Genomic DNA, 20,273 nt, shown 5'->3' on the forward strand with positions numbered 1-20,273 from the left:
TAATACACTTTGGTAAAGGCTACTAAAGAGAGCCACTGAAGCTACTGTGAAAGCATAAGGCCATGACCAAGGTTTCTGGGAACACTTAAGCTAAGTCTTAATGAATGAACAAAAGTCTTTCTAAATGAAATGAGGAGAGAAAATTCCAGGCATAAGAAACATGATACTGAAAGGCCATGAACTATGAGAAAGGAAACGAAGTTGCGTGGCTAGTAAGTAAGTGTGTAGAATAGGGAAGAAGTGGTAAGGGGGCTGCTAGAGAGGAGGTGGGGCCACATGAGCCATGAACCCTCGAAGGGTTTTTTTTATCCAGAGGGGTTAGAGGGTCAGAAAGAGGGAGCAGTGATTAACTGTGAAAGAAGGAAGAAGGCCTCTCTGTGAACACCTGGTCCTCTGATGTGTCAGAAGGAGGTTCAGGTGTTGGAGACCAGGTGCCAGTGGGACTGACACATGCCTTTGGGAAGAATGGAGTGCTCCCTAGATGCAAAGAGAATCTGAGGCTCCCAGTACCATTCTCCTGGGATAGTTCGGGGAGGGATGAAGATAAATATGACGATATGTGACATAGTAGGTTTCCAAATGTTAGTTTTAAAACTAAACAAAGTAGTAGGAAATTGAGTTAAATTTTTTTTTGTTATCAATGTTATAGGAATTCAGATTTAAAAGATAACCATCAAAAGCCGGAGTGGTCAGTGATAGGGAAGTAAGACTTGAGCTATCCTTGAACATTGAAGACAAGGTGATGGGCAGATAGGAACAGGAGTCCCTCCAAGCAAGAGAAGCAAGCTGGAAGAAGATGCAGAAACAGTGGGCAGGGTCTAGGTTGGAGGGGAGGAAAGAGGCAGTGAAGCTGAGTACAGGGGCTGGACAAAGGGGGTAGAAGTCCTTTTTTAAAATTTTTTTTAAGAGATGGGGTCTTGCTGTGTTGCCCAGGCTGATCTTGAACTCCTGGCCTCAAGTGATGCTCCCACCTCAGCCTCCCAAAGTGCTAGGATTACAGGTATGAGCCACTGCACCCAGCCACGATGTAGAAGGCCTTGAAGGACAGATGCTTTCCTCTGAGACATTAGGAAAAAGCTACTGATAGGATGACACTGGCTTAGCAAGATTAATTAGGTGATTTTGAAACATACAATGCATTATTATTTATTGTAGTCACCATCCTGTACAATAGATCACTAAAGCTTATTCTTCCTGTGTAACTGAAATTTTGTACCCATTGATAAAAATCTCTCTTTCCCCATTTACTGCACCCCCCCAGCCTCTGATAACCATCACTCTACTCTCTAATTCTATGAGTTTGAGTTCTTTAGATTCTACACATACAAGCATACCTTGAAGATATTGCAGATTCAGGTCTAGACCACCACAATAAAGCAAATATCGCAATAAAATGAGACCCACAATTGTTTTTTGTTTCCCAGTGCATATAAAAGTTGTGTTTACACTCTTCTGTATCCTATTATGCAATAGCATGTCTAAAAATGTACATACCTTAATTTAAAAATGCTTTATTCCTAAAAAGTGCTAGTGATTACCTGAGCCTTCAGTGAGTCATGATCTTTTTGCCAGTGGAGGGTCTTGCCTTGATGTTGATGGCTGCTGACTGATCAGGGTAGTAGTTGCTAAAGGTTGGGGTGGCTGTGGCAATTTCTAAAAATAAGACAACAGTAAAGTTTGCCACATTGATAGATTCTTCCTTTCATGAAAGATTTCTCTGTAGCTTATGACACAGTTTAATAGCATTTTACCCACTATAGAACATCGTTTGAAATTGGAGTCAATCTTCTCAAACTCTGCCACTGCTTTATCAATTAAGTTTATGTAATAAATCCACTGTTGTAATTTCAACAGTGTTCACACTATCTTCACCAGGACTAGATTCCCTCTCAAGGAACCACTTCTTTGTAGTAACTTCTCATGCATTCAAGTTTTATCATGAGATTGCAGTAATTCAGTCAGAACTTAAGGTTCCACATCTAATTCTAGTTCTCTTGCTATTTCCATCACATCTTCAGTTACTTCTTCCATGGAAGCCTTGAATCTTCAAAGTCATCCATGAGGGTTGGAATCAAATCTTCCAAACTTCTCTTAATGTTGCTATTTTGACCTCCTCCTTATAAATGTTCTTAATGACATCTAGAATGGTGAATTCTTTCCATAAGGTTTTCAATTTACTTTGCCCAGATTCATCAGAGGAATCACTATCTAGGGCAACAATAGCCTTACAAAATGTATTTCTTAAATAATAAAGACTTGAAAGTCGAAATTACTCTTTGGGCCATGGGCTGCAGAAAGGACATTGTGTTAGCAGGCACAAAAACAATATTAATTTTGTGCATCTCCATTAGTGCCTTTGGGTGACTAGGTGCATTGTCAATGAGCAGTAATATTTGGAAAGGATTTTTTTCTTTTGAGCAGTAGGTCTCAACAGTGGGCTTAAAATATTAAGTAGACCATGCTGTAAACAGATGTGCTGCCATGCAGGCTTTGTTGTTCCATTTATACAGCACAGTCAGAGTACATTTAGCATAATTCTTAAGGGCTGTAGGATTTGCAGAATAGTAAATGAGCCTTGGCTTCACCTTAAGGAAACCAGCTGCCTTAATCCCTAATGAGAATCAGCCTGTCCTTTGAAGCTTTGAAGCCAGGCATTGACTTTTTCTCTCTAGCTATGAAAGTCTTAGCTGGGATCTTCTTCCTATATAGGCTGTTTCTTCTGCATTGAATATCTCCATGTTATCAATAAGGTTGTTTCACTTTCTTATTGTTTGTGTGTTCACCAGAGTAGTACTTTTAATTTCCTCCAAAAACCTTTCCTTTGCATTCATAACTTGGCTGTTTGGTGCAAGAGGCATAGGTTTTGGCTTATCTTAGCTTTCTACATGCCTTCCTTACTAAGCTTAATCATTTCTAGCTTTGGATTTAAAGTGAGAAACTTGCAACTTTTCCTTTCACTTGAACACTTAGAGGCCATTGTAGGGTTATTAACTGGACTAATTTTAATATTGTTGTGTCTCAGGAAATAAGGAGGCTCAAGGAGAGGGAGAGAGATGGGGGAAAAGCCAGTCAGCAGAGCACTCAGAAAACACACAACATTTATTGACTAAGTTTGCCATCTTATATGGGGGCGGTTTGTGGCGCTCCCAATAGTTAAAATAGTAACATCAAAGATCACAGAGTTCAGGATCAGCCTGGGAAACATGGCAAAACCCTGTCTCTCAGAAAAAAAAAAATTAGCTGAGCATGATGGTATATGCCTGTAGTCCCAGCTGCTCGGGAGGCTGAGGTGGGAGGATGAGCCAAGGTAATGCCACTGCACTCCAGGAGGCAGAGGTTTCAGTGAGCCAAGATCATGCCACTGTACTCCAGCCTGGGCAACAGAGCCAGACCCCATTTCAAAAAGAAAAACAAATCATAAATCATAGATCACCTTGACAGATTTAATAGTAATGAGAAAGTTTGGAATATTATGAGAATTACCAGATTTTACACAGAGACATGAATGAGCACATGCTGTTGGAAAAATGGCACTGATAGACTTGCTCAATGCAGAGTTCTCCAAACCTTCAATTTGTGAAAAATGCAATCTCTGTAAAGAGCAATAAAATGATGTATGCCTATGTTACTAAAAGGTTGACTTTACATATTTTCATCACGTAAAAATGAAAGTATGTGAGCTGATGGATTTTGTTTACATTAGTTAACCATATATCAAATGTAAATATATATGAAAACATCACATTGTACCCCATAAATATATACAATATACAATTATTTGTCAATTAAAAATAAAACAAAATATTTAAATGCAATAAAAATATTTTTTCCAAAACGATTAATTAGTTGGCTATGGATGGATGGATTGTGCAGGTCAAAGGGAGGAGTTTGTCACAGGCAGTAATAAGGTTTACATTCTACAATAAGATAATGGAAGGACCATTGGGAGGGACTTTTCTTCTAGGCAGTGATCAACAGGGCTTGGTGTGGGGATAGTGGATCCACAGAGAGCCAAAGGTTTGAGGTTTGGGGCCTAGGAGAACTGTGGTAACATTGAGAGGGACATAGTAGATTGGGAAGGGGAACTGGTCTATGGGATTAGACTTGTTTTTAAAATTGAAGTAATCACATCTGACTCAATGAGTGTCAGAGTTTCATGGACAGTTGGAGCTATGAGACCTGTGGCCACTAGTGATGTTTTGAAATCATTACAGCACAGTTGGGGCAGGAGCCAGATTGCAAGGAATAATGGAAGATGATGAAAAAGCAACATCTTCTGAGATGGCAGCTGCTTGTTTCACGAATTGCATGAAAGGAGGAAAAAAGTATATTAGTTACAAGGGACGTTAAGTAGAATCCTTAAGCTGGGATAGGGCATATAAACCTCCAGATTAATTCCTTATAAATTCTTACATATGGTCACTGACATCTTATTTCTTTCATCCATCTATTCATTCATTCATTCACCACGTATCCGCATGCCAGGCATTCTGGTCACTGCTCCCCTTTACTTCAGTGTGGGCTAAGTGCCAGAGCAGCCCCTTAGCAGTCATTACTAGTGTAGCAATAACAGGACATAGGCTAAGGACACCTGGAATAATAAATCACCATCTTTTCTTCCCTTAATTTTAGCTAACATTTCTTTCCTTCCATCCCATAGGAAGGTTGCAGGCCTAGTGTCAGTGATTCCAGCCATGTGTTCTGAGTGCTTGAGATGTTAATGCTGTACATTTCAAGAACCATTTTTAAACAATGTGGTGTGTTTTTTCTGTACTAACAGGTAGAGTGGAACCCCCAGCTATTAGAGGTCCCACCCCAAACTCAGTTTGATTACACAGTCACCAATCTAGCTGGTGGTCCGAAACCATATTCTCCTTACGACTCTCAATACCATGAGACCACCCTGAAGGTGAGCAATGCTTCCTTGCTCTGGGGAGCCCCACTGCAAAGGTTGGGTCGTTTTCTCTGGGCTGAGTTCAGCAGGCTGTCAGGTGTTTTCATTCTTCTTTCTCTTCCTTCCCTACTTTAGGGGGGCATGTTTGCTGGGCAGCTGACCAAGGTGGGCATGCAGCAAATGTTTGCCTTGGGAGAGAGACTGAGGAAGAACTATGTGGAAGACATTCCCTTTCTTTCACCAACCTTCAACCCACAGGAGGTCTTGTGAGTCACTTGAAAGGGGATGTTGCACTTAATTTAAGGTCTTGAGCATGAGGATAACTGTCCTGACTCCCCAAGATGGTTCCCACTGTCACCCAAGGTACTCTGGGGGACAACTTGTCATGCTGCATACCCTTATGTCACAGGATCTGGTGAACAGGTCGTTCCTGGAGGTCACATTCATTGCACTCAGAGTCTCTCAGGGGCTGACATCCCACAGAAAAGTGAAGCATTCTTCCTGGTTCCATAGCTCTCCTTATGTACTCTTGAAAGACCCCTGGAGCCTATGTGGAATAAAATAGAGTGTATATAATTAAATATTCCTTTTATGAGTGTCACTATTTTCTCATTTTTTTCAGTATTCGTTCCACTAACATTTTTCGGAATCTGGAGTCCACCCGTTGTTTGCTGGCTGGGCTTTTCCAGTGTCAGAAAGAAGGTTCGTATTTGGGGTCCCAGTCAGTCCCTGTCCCTGAGGGGCTCTTGCTTCTCACTTCCGAAGCCCCTATCTCTTTCTTGGTGCCTGTTCCCTTGACTTTTTTTCTCCTGAATGTGTGATTTCCAGTGTGTACCTAGTCCAGTGGGTCTTTCCCTGTCTGGCCTTATGGTGCCCCTGCCAGCCTGACCTCCACAGCAGCAGCAGTGCAGCAGCTGCTCTGATCTGCCTCTGGCTCCTGGCTTCTCCCCTCAAGCTTCTACACAAGCTGCACAAGGCAGCCCTAACCATGTTTTGTGAACAATCGAGGGGGCTTTTTGTTTAGGTGAGACATTGCTGGAAAGGAAGGACACTGGGACCCAACACTGCTGCTACTGCCCTAATCTTGGTGATAATCCACAGCATGAACACTGTTCCGTCTAGCCTTTCCTAGTTGAGAAAGTCCATCGAGTTTGGGTTTTGATACATTCAGCCCCTGAATGGTTGCAGTCAGTGGTTCCCAACCTTTTCATCCCCAAGGACTGCATTAATTATTTTCCCTCGTGGATCCCATGTGTTGAGAGCCTTTGGCCATCACATGAAGCTGCATTTTGTCATTCGTTATTGGCTCAAATTTACATTTAATCACTGGTCTGAGTTTCAGATCATCATGACCTTACTAAAAAGGTGCCATAAAGCAAAGGTTCTTGTTACTTTGTTTAGCTTTTTGGCAGTATCTCAAATAGAAACAAAATTTCCATCACATTTTTTAAGAAATATGTAAAATAATGGAACCTTCAGGAAAGAGGAATCTGGTCTTGCCCCCAACTGGGTTGGATACTGCTGCTAGTTCTGGCTGTAGTTGGCTGCTGCACACAAACAGTACGTGTCTAGGTCACATAAAGCAGGATGGGCTGCCCCTTACTTCTTGGGAGGCCTTGAGTTTAGGAATGATCCACAGCACCTGATCTTCTGAAAGCTCTCAACTACTCAGCTTCTAAAAGGCAAAGATCTTCTCAGAAACATCAGAAGTGGTACTGAGAAGGAAAGATGTTTATTGGTGGCAACATTCTCTTTAGGCAGGTCCCAGACTGGGAATGTCCCAGGTTTCCATCAGGGAAGGAAATCACTAGCCTCAGGTGCAGGTGTCTTGGTAGTAGCTCCCTGCACTGGACCCATAGTTGTTGGGACTCCAGTTTGGGTTCTTTCGTAGCTACTTCCATGCCTTTCCTATATGAAGGGACTTGAACAAAGAATCCCAGAAGGGGCCAGGCACAGTGGCTCACGCTTGTAATCCTAGCACTTTGGGAGGCTGAGGCAGGTGGATCATGAGATCAGGAGTTCAAGACCAGCCTGGCCAAGATGGTGAAACCCCATCTCTACTAAAAATACAAAAATTAGCCAGGCATGGTGGTGGGCGCCTGTAATCCCAGCTATTCAGGAGGCTGAGGCAGGAGAATCGTTTGAACTCAGGAGGCGGAGGTTGCAGTGAGCCAAGATCGCACCACTGCACTCCAGCCTCGGTGACAGTGAGACTCCATCTCAAAAAACAAACAAAAAAAGAATCCCAGAAGGTGGCACTGTTGATGGAAATGGTGCAACTTTGGAATATTGCTTTAGGAGTAAAATCCTAGAAAAATCCCAGAGGTTACGTGTAGGCTACAGAGAATCAGGCTATGGGGAAAGCTGGAGATTATTGGTCTGCCCACTGGCCAAGTCATTTGCTCAATGTACATTTGTCTACTCAAGTGTGCCTTATTTATCATAAACTGTGGGTCCAAAATCCAGACACCAATATCAGACTCCAGATGGAAATATTAGAGGTTTATAATATTATTAGTGTTATATATTATAAGTTTAAGTCATAGTTATTCTAACACATAAAGGACTTAGTACAGTCATTCCACAGTATCCAAAAGGGATTGATTCCAGGACAACCCTCTCCCCGGGCAGATACCAAAATCTACAGATGCTCAAGTCCCTTTTATAAAATGGCATAGCTTTGCATATAACCTATGCCCATCCTCCCATGTACTTCAAATCATCTGTAGATGACATGATACCCAATACAATGTAAATGCTGTGTATTATCCTGTACTATTTTCTAATTTATGTTATTTTTATTGTGTTATTTTGTATTGTTCTTTTTTACTCAAATATTGTTAATCCATGGTTGATTGAATCCATAGATGTAAAACCCAAGGACATGGAGGACCAATTGTATGCAGCAAACTTTGTTCTAAGAACTTCGCATATATTGTTTAATTCTTTCAGTAACCCTATGAGATAGGTGTCATTATCCCCTTTTACAGATAAGAGAACCAAGACACAGAGAGGCTCAATGACTTGCCCAGGGACACAAAACTGGTAAATGGTGGAATTAGGATTCAAACTCTGGCAGTCTTGGTTCAGAATCCTACTTTTTCCTTTTATGCTCAACTGTTTATTTGAGAACATGTATATCTGGAGGCGGCATCGGATCATTTGGTTTGTCCTTTTCACAACAAATCTTGCAGAACCCCAGGATTCTTCAGAGGGGTCTGAGGAAGCACAGAAAAGGAGGGGATGGGACATGCAAGTGGACTATGCTTTCGATCTCCACCTTGCAGCCATCAGCACCTCTTCTTTTATTATTATACTTCACATAATAGTCGTAGGTTGGAGGAGGTTCTGTGGCTGATATAGTCCCACCCCTTCGATTTACAGATGAACCCCAGAGAATGGTAGTGACTTCCCAGGGCGACTGCTGGTTAGTTCTGGACTGAAGACTAAACTCATGACTTTCAGTGTGGTTTCTTCTGTCCAGACCAACGATGTGTGTGTGAATTCTGATATTCTAGTAAAGTTATAGGCTATTTTTAAAGCCCTTGGTTCTGACTATCAATAATTTGGGAATAAATACCCCTTTGGGACTTTGATTCAGCTGATCACTCTGTAGATGGACCTCAGTGAATCCCAAATTGCTGCTGGGGAGCTCCTTCTTTTGCCATCAGGCTTGAGCAGTGTGGAAAAAGAACCTACCACACAGAGATGGCACTTGCCATCTCTGGCACAGAGCAAAGCATGGGAAGGCATTAGGACACTTTCTTCGGGCATTGACGGGAGGGGACAATGGTACTGAGGAGGTCTGAATAGCAGTGAACTGCCATGAGATATATGAGAAACATTGTTTGTAGTTTCTTTGGTTAGATCTTTGGTTAGACCAGCAATTCATCTAAAAGCCTGGCTTTTTATTTTGGGCCAGGCTATGGGGTCTCTGAGAGGATCTGTGGCCTTGTGTCCACTTTTCTGTTTGTTATGTGATAAGTCACCATAGTGGCCTATAGGATCAGGCTTCAGGAAGCAACTTAGTTCTGATAACACTATTCTTTATTAGAATGCCCAAATGCTGGTAGTGCTTTACAGCAGGGATTTTTTGGAAGGCGTCACGGAGTTGCCAGTCTGTTTCAGGTCTATTACCTGCTCTAGTCTATTTGTGGCCCAATAGGAGGGCTTGCGCTAGACAGAACAAGGCTGCTGCCACTAACTTTTTTCATTGCTCAGATTATAGGAGAGCCTCCTTTGGCAGGGCCAGGGCATGTTGAAGGCATTTTCTGTCCTTAAGGAGTAACCTTGATGATCTGCCTCTCAGAGCAGATCTCTGCTCCGTCTCTGTAGACAAAGAGAAGGGGGTGGAGATGCTGGGAAGAACAAGCTGAAGCCTCTGCCTGCCTGTGCTTCCTACCTTTCTTCCAGGACCCATCATCATCCACACTGATGAAGCAGATTCAGAAGTCTTGTATCCTAACTACCAAAGCTGCTGGAGCCTGAGGCAGAGAACCAGGTAACTGCCCCTGGATTCTTGCTCACCAGTTGGGGACAACCTTTTACAACCTTTGCTGGCAGAACTCTGTCTGTGCTGAGGGCCTGTCCAGGCTTACCCCACTGGCGAATAATGGATGGGAAGGTTTAAATTACACTTAAGTGTGATATCAGCTGTCTAGGAAGCGAAGAAGTCTTGTTCACAATGACAGACCCATGGTGAAGGCCAGGAATTCTGGGAAGAGCCGCACACTGGGCTAGCGAGATGATACATACAGCCACGAGTGGGCCTTTGCCATTTACAAAGTATGATCCTTCTGACAACCCCGGTCTCTCAGGTGGGGCAAATGAGAAAACCAACAGGTTAAATAAAAGATGATTGAGACTGTCTTTAACCGGCAAGTCCAGTTGTACAAGCCCAACAAGACACAGATTTTTCTTCTCTTACCAATATGTTTCTATGTAAGATAGATCGGTTTGGGCTGATGACACTTTTCAGGTATCTCTAGGCTGCACTAAGACTATATGGTATTTATTCCATAAAGAAAAGAAAATGCTGTTTTCAGACAGACCTGGGCCATGCTTGCATCATTTTTGATATAATGCAAATGCTAGAGTGAGATTTGGAAAATTTCATCCTGTTATCCTAACCCTGGTACTTGCTAACTTAACGTTATAAGTCATTTGACGTTATAGAGCCTTAGTTTATTCATCTATAAAATTGGGATAATACCAGCTAACCCCATTGGGTTGTGGGGATTAAATGATATCCCAAATGATAACGCAAGTGTGAAGCACACTTTGTAAACTGTTAATCACTATAGAATATAAGGCATTACTTTTTATTTTTTGTCAGAGGCCGGAGGCAGTCTGCCTCTTTACAGCCAGGAATCTCAGAGGATTTGAAAAAGGTGAAGGACAGGATGGGCATTGACAGTAGTGATAAAGTGGACTTCTTCATCCTCCTGGACAACATGGCTGCCGAGCAGGTGAGTCCTGGGGTTGGGGAGCCTGGGATAATAGCCTTGGTGGGCTGGCTCCGGAGTTAGAACTGGGTGGAGAGAAGTGGGTGGAGGCCTCCTGGTTTGAAGGCAACTGTGATAGGACCTACAGATAGAATGGATGTGGGGACTGAGGGATAGGGAGCAGTCGAGGAAGACTCCTTACCCAGGTAGGAACACAGACACTGAACTCTAGACCAGAGCTTCTTGAGGCATGTTCCCCAGAACACCCAATATGCAGTGTGTGTTTGGGCAGGCGGGGGCAATGGGTAGGGAGGGATGAGTAGGGTCTAAAAATTTTGGAATCCTTATTTATTGTATCACTTCTTGAGAGTACTATATGTACATCAGCATATTAAAAAAATCTGAGATGCCCTTCATAAAGAAAGCTGGTTAATCTTTAAATCTGTTTTCCTTAAGCTTATTTAGCCATAGGATCTTTTTTCTGTAATAAATACATAAAGAAGACTAACAATGGGAAAGGTTTCTCTAGATTTAAAAGTTGGACATCCAAAGTTATATAGGATCCTCCCCCATCTTGTGAAAATAAAATGACAGTGTACCCTAAAGGCAGAAACGCACCTTGCTTTTATGTGTAAAATAGGTTTAAGGTTAGAAGGCAAGAGTTCATATCATGTATTTGTATGGCGTATTTTTTAGACGTCATTTTGGGAAAATGAAGATCAAGTAGGAATTTATGAATTCCTTGCCTTGTATTTTATTCATCTTTTTTTTTTTTTTTTAAGTTAAAAAATACAGGCCAGGCATGGCGGCTCATGCCTGTAATCCCAGCACTTTGGGAGGCTGAGGTGGGAGGATCACAAGGTCAGGATTTCGAGAGCAGCCTGGCCAATATGGAGAAACCCTGTCTCTACTAAAAATACAAAATTTAGCCGGGTGTGGTGGCGCACGTCTGTAGTCCCAGCCACTCAGGAGGCTGAGGCAGAATACTTGCTTGAACCTGGGAGGCAGGGGTTGCAGTGAGCCGAGATCACGCCACTGCATTCCAACCTGGGCGACAGGGCAAGACTCCATCTCAAAAAAAAAAAAAACAACAACAGTAAAACAGGCCGGGCGTGGTGGCTCACACCTGTAATCCCAGCAATTTGGGAGGCCGAGAAGGGTGGATCACGAGGTCAGGAGATCGAGACCATCCTGGCTAACACGGTGAAATCCCGTCTCTACTAAAAATACAAAAAAATTAGCCGGGCGTGGTGGCGGGCACCTGTAGTCCCAGCTACTCAGGAGGCTGAGACAGGAAAATGGCGTGAACCCGGGAGGCGGAGCTTGCAGTGAGCCGAGATCGTGCCACTGCACTCCAGCCTGGGCGATAGAGCGGGACTCCGTCTCAAAAAAAAAAGCAAAAAAACAACAAAAATGCTTTTCATTTTTGAGTGGATGAGGAGTCATCAGAAAGGGAAGAAACCCTTTCTTTTTTTTTTTTTTTTTTTCCTGGCCTTCAGGTATCTAGTAATAGCTTTGGAAGAGCTTTAGAGACGTAGCTTCTTGACCTGTTAACAGACGTAGCTGTTCTTGAGCCCGTCTTCTCTTCCCCAGGAGAAGATGGGCTCCTGCAGGTTCCATGGAAGCTGATCAGCTGCCAGAATCAGTAGGTGAGAAGCATTTTTTTCTAAAACTACATGTGGCCCTTTCAGGCACACAGCCTCCCAAGCTGCCCCATGCTGAAGAGATTTGCACGGATGATCGAACAGAGAGCTGTGGACACATCCTTGTACATACTGCCCAAGGAAGACAGGTGAGGGGCTCTCACTGCTGGCATGAAGTCACGCTTGGTCAGACATCCAAGTGTATGGGGAAGAGGAGTTCATCAGGCCCACTCACACCTGACATCTGATGTCTCCTCGTGTAAGGAGGCTGAACCCCATTCTGCCCACCTACCAGTAGGCCCTAGGTCCTCGCACTTCTGCAGCTGGGACTGGTGGCCTAGTGCTTCTGTTCCCTGTTATGCAGAACCAGGAGCCACCACCCTCATGACTTTATCACTTGCCTTTTCCTTTTGCTTTAAGGTTTAAAGGATTTGGGTTGGGGGAGCTGAAGAAAAAATATTCATTTCTGTCTTTAGTCATCATGTTACAATTTGCAAACCATTTTCACATTCTCACTGTGAGGTGAGAGAGATACCTTTCTCCCTGGCTTTATAGATAAAGAAACTGAGGCTGGGAGATATTGCCTACCTGGTCTAGGCCCAGCTAGCAAGTGATGGAGCCAGAACTTGGACCCAGATCCACTGACTGCCTATTCTGTGTTTTCGCTATATTACTAGCAGTTAGGGTTCTGTTTCTAGGTCTGTTTCCTGACTACCAGAATGGAAAGTTTTTCTCTTACCAAATTTCGGAAGACACCTTTTTTTCTGATTGGTTGAGAGCATTCAACTTGCACTAAAAATAGGTGACTTGATAGAGGAGGGGAGGTAGGAAGTAGCCCTGGGAAAGATGAGTAGGGGGGAAAGGCATCTAACAGTTCAAGAATTTGCACGGTTGGGTGCCCAAGGATAAGAGCCCCTGACTGCATTCCTTCCACTCAGGGTCAGTGTGTCCACTTCTGTGCAAGCCTAGGGCATCTAGAAGGTTCCTGCCAGGCCACACAGCTTGCTGCCACTCCCTGGGACTTGCCAGCTTCCCTTTTCTGCTTGTGAAGGGGTGCCACCGTACCTAAATTGTTACTTACTTCCCTCTCCTTTATCAACACACACACACATATTTAGTAAATATTTTAAGCTGTCAGGATCATGCAATTTCTGTTACAACTACTCATCTCCGCCCTTGTAACATGAAGCAACCAAAGACAATATGCAAACAAATAGACATGGCTGTGTGCCAGTAAAATTTATTTACCAAAACTGGTCAGATTTGGCCTCTGGTATAGTTTGCTTTATTCTGGTGTAAATCATTTTAAACAGGACCTTGTCTATTCCATTCCAATTAGCTCTGGTTTTGTAAAACTAACATTTCTTCAAGGACAAATGGTTACAACCTCACAAGGCCATCCAACTTGGCTTTGCCTGTATACATTCTTCTGAAAAGTATATGTTGCATACAGTGTTGGTTGCCTGCTCTTCATCCATTGCTGCAACATTCCTTGACTTACAAAGATGGTCATTTACCCAATCACCACAAATAAGGATTTGTCTAAGCCAATCATGGCAACCTTGTTTTCATTTGTCAGTGACTGGGTTCTGGGAATTCTAGGAGGGGTGTTTTTTTCTCTTTGATAAAAAGTGAGAAGCACAAAATCAAGGAGAAGACCAGTCCCTGAAGTCTCCATGGAAGCTGATCAGCTGCTAGGATGAGTAGATGAGAGACATTTCTTTCTTCTATAGTAAGTGGACTTTGTTCACTACTGTGAGTGAACATGCTTTAAGCTGCAGTAGTCACCTGTGGCCGTGATGTGACAGGCCTGAGAATGAAAGTGGTGGAGCCACACAGCCAAGCCTGGGAGCACGACCACTGAACTTCTTCTGTAAAATAAATAAGACATAAATAAGAAATGTCCTTATGGCCCAAACTCCAAAAGAAGGAAGGCTGGCACATAGGAAACAAAATTAAGGATGTTCTTGTTCCTTCTGATTATTTTTCTAAGGGCCTTCTAGAATTCCTGGAAATTATTACCCCTTCTTCTTCCCAGCTTGTCAGCTTTGTTCTTTGATTCCCCAAGGCCTAGTTGGTCACGGTTTATCCAGGTTACCACTCTCCTGCTCCCTCAGCCCCTCCCATCTCAGTTGTGTTCACAACAGGTCTGTGTGCTGGTGCCTGTGTTGTTGGGAGTCTTTATTCGCAGAGGACCCCAAGACTGGACTCGGTGTCATTTCTCTCCTTCTGGCCCGTTGCTGGCCCTTATGCATTACTTGCCTTTTTCTCAGCTCTGTCTGGACTCATGAGGTCCTGGGGGCAGAATCAGTCTGTGTCCCCTGAATGCTGAGTGCCCTCTACGTGCTTAAATGTTGTTCACTTTTCACAGGGAAAGTCTTCAGATGGCAGTAGGCCCATTCCTCCACATCCTAGAGAGCAACCTGCTGAAAGCCATGGACTCTGCCACTGCCCCCGACAAGATCAGGTACCTGGCACAGCAACTCTGCTTTGTGCAGCTAAGGGCCGTGGGAACTTCTGGCTGTAGGGAGGGAACCCGAATCTTAGTGAGGCAAGAACCAGGCTGTCAGTGACCGAAGGTAATGTTTAACAGGCCTCAAGTCTCAAAGAGGTTCACAATCTTTTAACCTTTCTTCCTGCTGCACCCCTCCTACCATGTTTTGAAAATTTTATTTTTGCTTTCTCTCTTTTTTTTATTAATCGAAGATATGTTAAACAGTAGCCAATTATGATATCACACTGATTTGATATGATAATAGTCCAAAACAAAGATAAACTGCTTAATGGATTGTGTAGTTTGAACCACTTTCATTGAGTGTAAAGAAGGTATGATATCCATAAGGCATTTAAAAATACTGGAAGTGGCCAGGTGCAGTGGCTCACGCCTGTAATCCCAGCACTTTGGGAGGCCAAGGTGAGTGGATCACGAGGTCAGGAGATCGAAAACATCCTGGCCAACATGGTGAAACCCTGCTCTACTAAAAATACAAAAATTATCCGGGCATGGTGGCACGCACCTTTAGTCTCAGCTACTCAGGAGGTTGAGTCAGGAGAGTTGCTTGAACCCAGGAGGCGGAGGTTGCGGTTAGCCAAGATCACACCACTGTACTCCAGCCTGGTGACAGAGCCAGGCTCTGTCTCAAAAAAAAAAAAAAAAAAAAAATGTTGGAAGTAGCTCATGAGCCTCCATTGCCACTTTTGGAGCCTTGAATCCAAGGTTGGGACTACGGCTGTGGAATATTATGTGTCCTAGGCACTTGCTAAGTGCGTTCTGCAGAAAAACAGCTTCACCGTTGCCCAAGAACTCATCAGGTTCTCAGGCTCCAGCCTGATCTACTGAATCAGCATCTGCAGTTTAACAAGATCCCCAGGTGACTGATAGTCACCTGAATTTTGGAGAAGCACTGTTGTGGTATTACAGCTAGAAACTCATGATGGCGTAAGAGGAATAGGGGACAGTGAGTTGAAACAGGAACTTTGGGCCAAGATTTGTAATAGCAAATCTTGTGAATACCATTTCCTGTCCTTCACAGTACCTGCAATGACAGTACATTTTTTTCTGGCTTTTGCCACCTTGCCATCTTCTGCCTTGGATCTTTAGAACACCACAGGATCCAATGCTAGTCTTCTAGGATAGGGGTCCATAAATAAAATCCTTGGTCTTTCCTAAGAGATGGATACTGGTGTCAGGCAGATGTAGATTAAAATGGCATTCTTATTACAGATTAAAGCCATTTGGAGAATGTGCTGAAGGCCAAATGGGCTTGTGAATATTATTTTGAAATAAACTTAATACCCCAAAACTTCAAGCTTCCCCAACAAGGAGCCCTACTAAACTCATCCCATGGCTGAGAGTAGGAAGGGCATTCATGTAGGCTGGCAGGACCCAAAGAGAGAAGAGAGGTGGGGTCTAAGCCACAAATGCTCAGTTTCTTCTTTGAAACTCACCAGGGAGGAGTGAGTAGGTGGCAAGGCGGAGGCCAGGAGAATTTCTCGGGCGGGGACCCTCGTCATGAAGACACGGGGAGTGGGAACAAGGGTTCTTCCCACGATCTACTGCAAAGGACTTTTATACCAGGCTCAGCTGATTTCTAGATGTCACCTAGTTTCTGAGGCAAGTGTGTCTTACGTAAAGGAGGCAGGCCACATCCTGACCTTCAGAGTCCAGAGGCAGAGAATTGTGGAGAGCTGTTTCCTCTTGCAGAAAGCTGTATCTCTATGCGGCTCATGATGTGACCTTCATACCGCTCTTAATGACCCTGGGGATTTTTGACCACAAATGGCCACCGTTTGCTGTTGACCTGACCATGGAACTCTACCAGCACCTGGAATCTAAGGAGTGGTTTGTGCAGCTCTATTACCATGGGAAGGTAATACCCCTGAGGTGGGGTTGGGTGGTGGTGAGGCACCCTCCTGCAAAACCCACCCACCTGAGTTAGCACCAAGTCTCCCTCCTCAGGCCCAGTGGAGTCTCTCTTGGTACAGTCAGCTTTCTGAATCCTATAGGGCAACTCCTGGCTATGGCCCAGGGGTCAGGCAGAACTTGACAGATGGTGGCAGGATGGGGCTTCAGCCTTATCCCAGTTCTGTTACAGACTCCTAGGAACAGGGTCCCCCTCCTCTTCTCCTGAGCGTCCCTGTCAGGATGTCACCTCCTGGCTGTGAGACCTGTTTTGGAGATTGTTGGTGGTATCTTTGGGAGGTGATGTGTGCTGCTGTTAGCACCCGTGGTGTTGGCTGCTTCATCAGGGCTGGGGTCCAGGGCAGAGGCCAGAGCACGCCCCAGGGATGAGCCTGTTGGTTCTCCCAGCTCAGGGATGTAACTCAACTCTTTCTTCCCAGTCAATTCAACACTTTTTGAGTGACTTTTACAAGCAGAGCATAGTGCTTTTATTCTGGAAGCTCACTGGGTAGTGGGGCCTTCCTGTCTGTAATATGTATGCACATGTATACCACATGGATCAGAACCTTTCAGATCTCTGGGCTTAGCTGGAAATAGCAGAAGGACGGGTTCCTCGGCGGACCTGCTGAGTTATGTTTCTTCTGCAGGAGCAGGTGCCAAGAGGTTGCCCTGATGGGCTCTGCCCGCTGGACATGTTCTTGAATGCCATGTCAGTTTATACCTTAAGCCCAGAAAAATACCACGCACTCTGCTCTCAAACTCAGGTGATGGAAGTTGGAAATGAAGAGTAACTGATTTATACAAGCAGGATGTGTTGATTTTAAAATAAAGTGCCTTTATACAATGCCTCCTGCTTTGTGTGTTTGGGAAGAGGAGAGAGCAAGGGGTAATGTACTTTAATATAAGGTAAGGATATTTCCTTTTTGTGGGTTTACTAAGATTTCTTCCTGAACGGAAAAGGGGTATAATATTGAGACCAAAAGGATATTTCTCTATTTTGTGAGTTGGTTTCTAAGGTTAGAAGCATCTTTGTGTGACACGGGCTGGGGACATCATGACCCTGTAGAATTGTGTTGGTTTTGGACTTTAGTTCTTTTCTCCTATATTAATTTCACATGTATTGAGCTACCTACTAAGTAGTGATCATTATAAAGGTGAAAACATTCTGCCCTCAAGTTGTTGCAGTCCAGTGGGAGAGGCAGCCAAGTAAATCAGTGATACAGTGCTGTATGTTTTATGCTGTAATAGGTATTTGAGGGGCTATTTGGGTATAGAGAAGAAACTTCCTGCTCACATGGCAGGGGATGTGGGGAACAGTCAGGGAAGGCTTCTGAAAAAGTCCTGGCCTGATCTGAGTAGAGAAAGGTGGGTAGGAGTTAACCAGGAAAGCAAGGACGAAAGCGTGTTGCGTTTGGGTAAAGGATAGGCTTCAAGGTCAGGGAACGTTGCTGGGTGGTGAGATGGAACCCTGATGTGGAGGCTCAGCAGGAAGAAGCAGGAAGGACACTGGGCCCCTGGTGGTTTTAGTTCCAGAAACAAATGTGGACCCCAGGGCTCTGCAATGGTAAGGCTGGAACTACTCAACATAAGAGCTCCACCTTTAACTGTGCCCCCTAAGAGTACCTGATGATCCCCCTATCTCCTTGTCAATGTTGCCGTTCTTCTCCAGAATCATTTCAACCCTTCTCTGATTTCAAACCACCAGTCCCTTTACCTCTCAGAGAAAACAGCAACCACAAAAGCCTCTCCACTTCCTACTATCTTAATATTGACAACTTCCAGATCAGGGAGCTGAGATATCTCAAGCTCAGGTTTCTCTTCTGAGCTTCAGACACTTTTATCCACTTGGATTTCACTGGCACAAAACTTTCCATGTTAGAATCAAACCCCCCTCCTCCCAGACCTGCTTCTCCCACACACTTCCCTATCTGAATGAAAGACACCTCCACTCTCCACCCAGTTGCCAAATCAGAAATCTGTCTTTGTCTTCTTTGTCTCACATTTTCCTATGTCTAATCAGTTAAGTTTTATCAATACTACCTGTTTATTTCTTTAATCTATTCGCATATCTTTATCCTCAGTCTTCAGTATCCCCTTCCCATCCTCAGTCTGCTGGTTACTGTATTTCTTATTTTACTAAGAATCTAAAAGAGATCAGAAGAAAACTTCCACATCCCCCAACACCCAACCACCAAATCTGCTAACCCAGTTGCATTGGTGCTTTTATAGCCTTCCTTCCTCCCTCTTACTAAGAATGAACCAACACTATTCCTATCAAAGCCCAACCCTCTAGCTTTACATTGACTCCTAGAATCTTTTTTCTGGATTGTCAATTTTTTTCCTGACCAATTATTCTATTAGCAATACAAATATGCTGTAAAATCTCCTGTCTTAAACTTTTTTCTCTGCATCTTTGAACTGCTGTTCTCTTTTCCTTCTCCCCTTTATAGCAGAACTCCTCAAAAGAGTTGCTACCTCTGATTCTTCCCTTCCAGTTCTCTCATGAACCAGCTACAATTAAGTATTCACCCCCACCACTCCATGGAAACTGCTCTTGTCAAAATCATCAATAGCCTTTGTGTGGTGAATCCAATAGCCAGTTTTCATTCTTCTTACTAAGCTTCTCATCAGTATTCCTAGACTATTTCCTTCACTGGCTTCGACAAATGCTTTCTTGGTTTTCCTCCAGTTTCTTGACTTTGTTCCTGCTGAATCTACCTTTTTCTAATCTGTAAGTGTTGGGGTGTCCCAGGGCTTACTCCTTGGACCTTTTTTCCACCTTTTCCCCTACACTCACCCACTAGGTGATCTCAAGAATTTCCAGTTTGAGGCCGGGCGCGGTGGCTCACGCCTGTAATCCCAGCACTTTGGGAGGCCAAGGCAGGCAGATCACCTGAGGCCAGGAGTTCGAGACCAGCCTGGCCAACATGGCAAAACCCTGTCTCCACTAAACCTGCCTCTACTAAAAATACAAAAATTATTATATTTTTGTAAAATTATTATAATTTTGTAAAATTATTATAATTTTATAAAATTATTATATTTTTATAAAATTATTATATTTTTATAAAATTATTATATTTTTATAAAATTATTATAATTTTATAAAATTATTATATTTTTATAAAATTATTATAATTTTATAAAATTATTATATTTTTATAAAATTATTATAATTTTATAAAATTATTATATTTTTATAAAATTATTATAATTTTATAAAATTATTATATTTTTATAAAATTATTATATTTATGGAGTACAATGTGATGTAATCCCAGCTACTCGGAAGGCTGTATGTGTCTATTTATGGAGTACAATGTGCCTGTAATCCCAGCTACTTGGGAGGCTGAGGCAGGAGTATCACTTCAACCTAGGAGGCAGAGGTTGTGGTGAGCCAAGATCGCGCCATTGCACTCCAGCCTGGGCAACAAGAGAGAAATAACATCTCAAAAAAAAAAAAAAAAAGAATTTCCAGTTTTAAATATTTACACAATGTCTCCTAAATTTATACCTTCAACCTAGACCTTTCCCTGTGAATCCCAGTCTCATTTCCAACAGTCTAATCAATGTCTCTATTTGGATGTTTAAGATATACAATAGGTATCAAACTTCCCATTGTCCACAATAAACTCTCAATTTCTGTGCCTTTTCAAACTTACTCCTTCCACAGGCTTTCCCATCTAGGTAAATGACACCACCATTCACCCTGTTGCTTTGGCCAAGAACTTTAGAACTGCCCTTGACTCCCCTCTTTTTCTCATATCCTACCTCTACTACATCAGTAACTCCTGTTGTATCTCTCTTCAAACTATATCCAGAATTGACCATGTCCCAATACTTCCATTGCTACTGTCTTAGTCCCAGTGTCATCTTTTACCTGGATGATT

The 20,273-nt window shown here is 43.2% G+C and overlaps 1 protein-coding gene across 3 annotated transcripts in view; it reads left to right on the forward strand.

Annotated features, from left to right (window-relative positions):
- ACP6 (acid phosphatase 6, lysophosphatidic) overlaps positions 1-17,231 on the forward strand; it is a 33,338-nt gene extending 16,107 nt beyond the window's left edge. For 2 of the 3 annotated variants that reach the window (XM_055356922.2, XM_004026507.5), the window contains exons 2-10: positions 4,781-4,909; positions 5,030-5,160; positions 5,517-5,596; positions 9,308-9,395; positions 10,230-10,362; positions 12,030-12,130; positions 14,353-14,448; positions 16,186-16,351; positions 17,031-17,231. In XM_055356922.2, coding sequence (XP_055212897.1) covers positions 4,781-4,909; positions 5,030-5,160; positions 5,517-5,596; positions 9,308-9,395; positions 10,230-10,362; positions 12,030-12,130; positions 14,353-14,448; positions 16,186-16,351; positions 17,031-17,174 — 1,068 coding nt within the window. In that variant the 3' untranslated portion in view covers positions 17,175-17,231. The remainder of the gene's footprint in view (positions 1-4,780; positions 4,910-5,029; positions 5,161-5,516; positions 5,597-9,307; positions 9,396-10,229; positions 10,363-12,029; positions 12,131-14,352; positions 14,449-16,185; positions 16,352-17,030) is intronic. The other variant, XM_019021457.4, reaches the window with a different exon arrangement.
- Positions 17,232-20,273: the final 3,042 nt, after the last annotated feature.

This window comes from Gorilla gorilla, chromosome 1, assembly GCF_029281585.2.
Source record: "Gorilla gorilla gorilla isolate KB3781 chromosome 1, NHGRI_mGorGor1-v2.1_pri, whole genome shotgun sequence".
Lineage (NCBI taxonomy): Eukaryota > Metazoa > Chordata > Mammalia > Primates > Hominidae > Gorilla > Gorilla gorilla.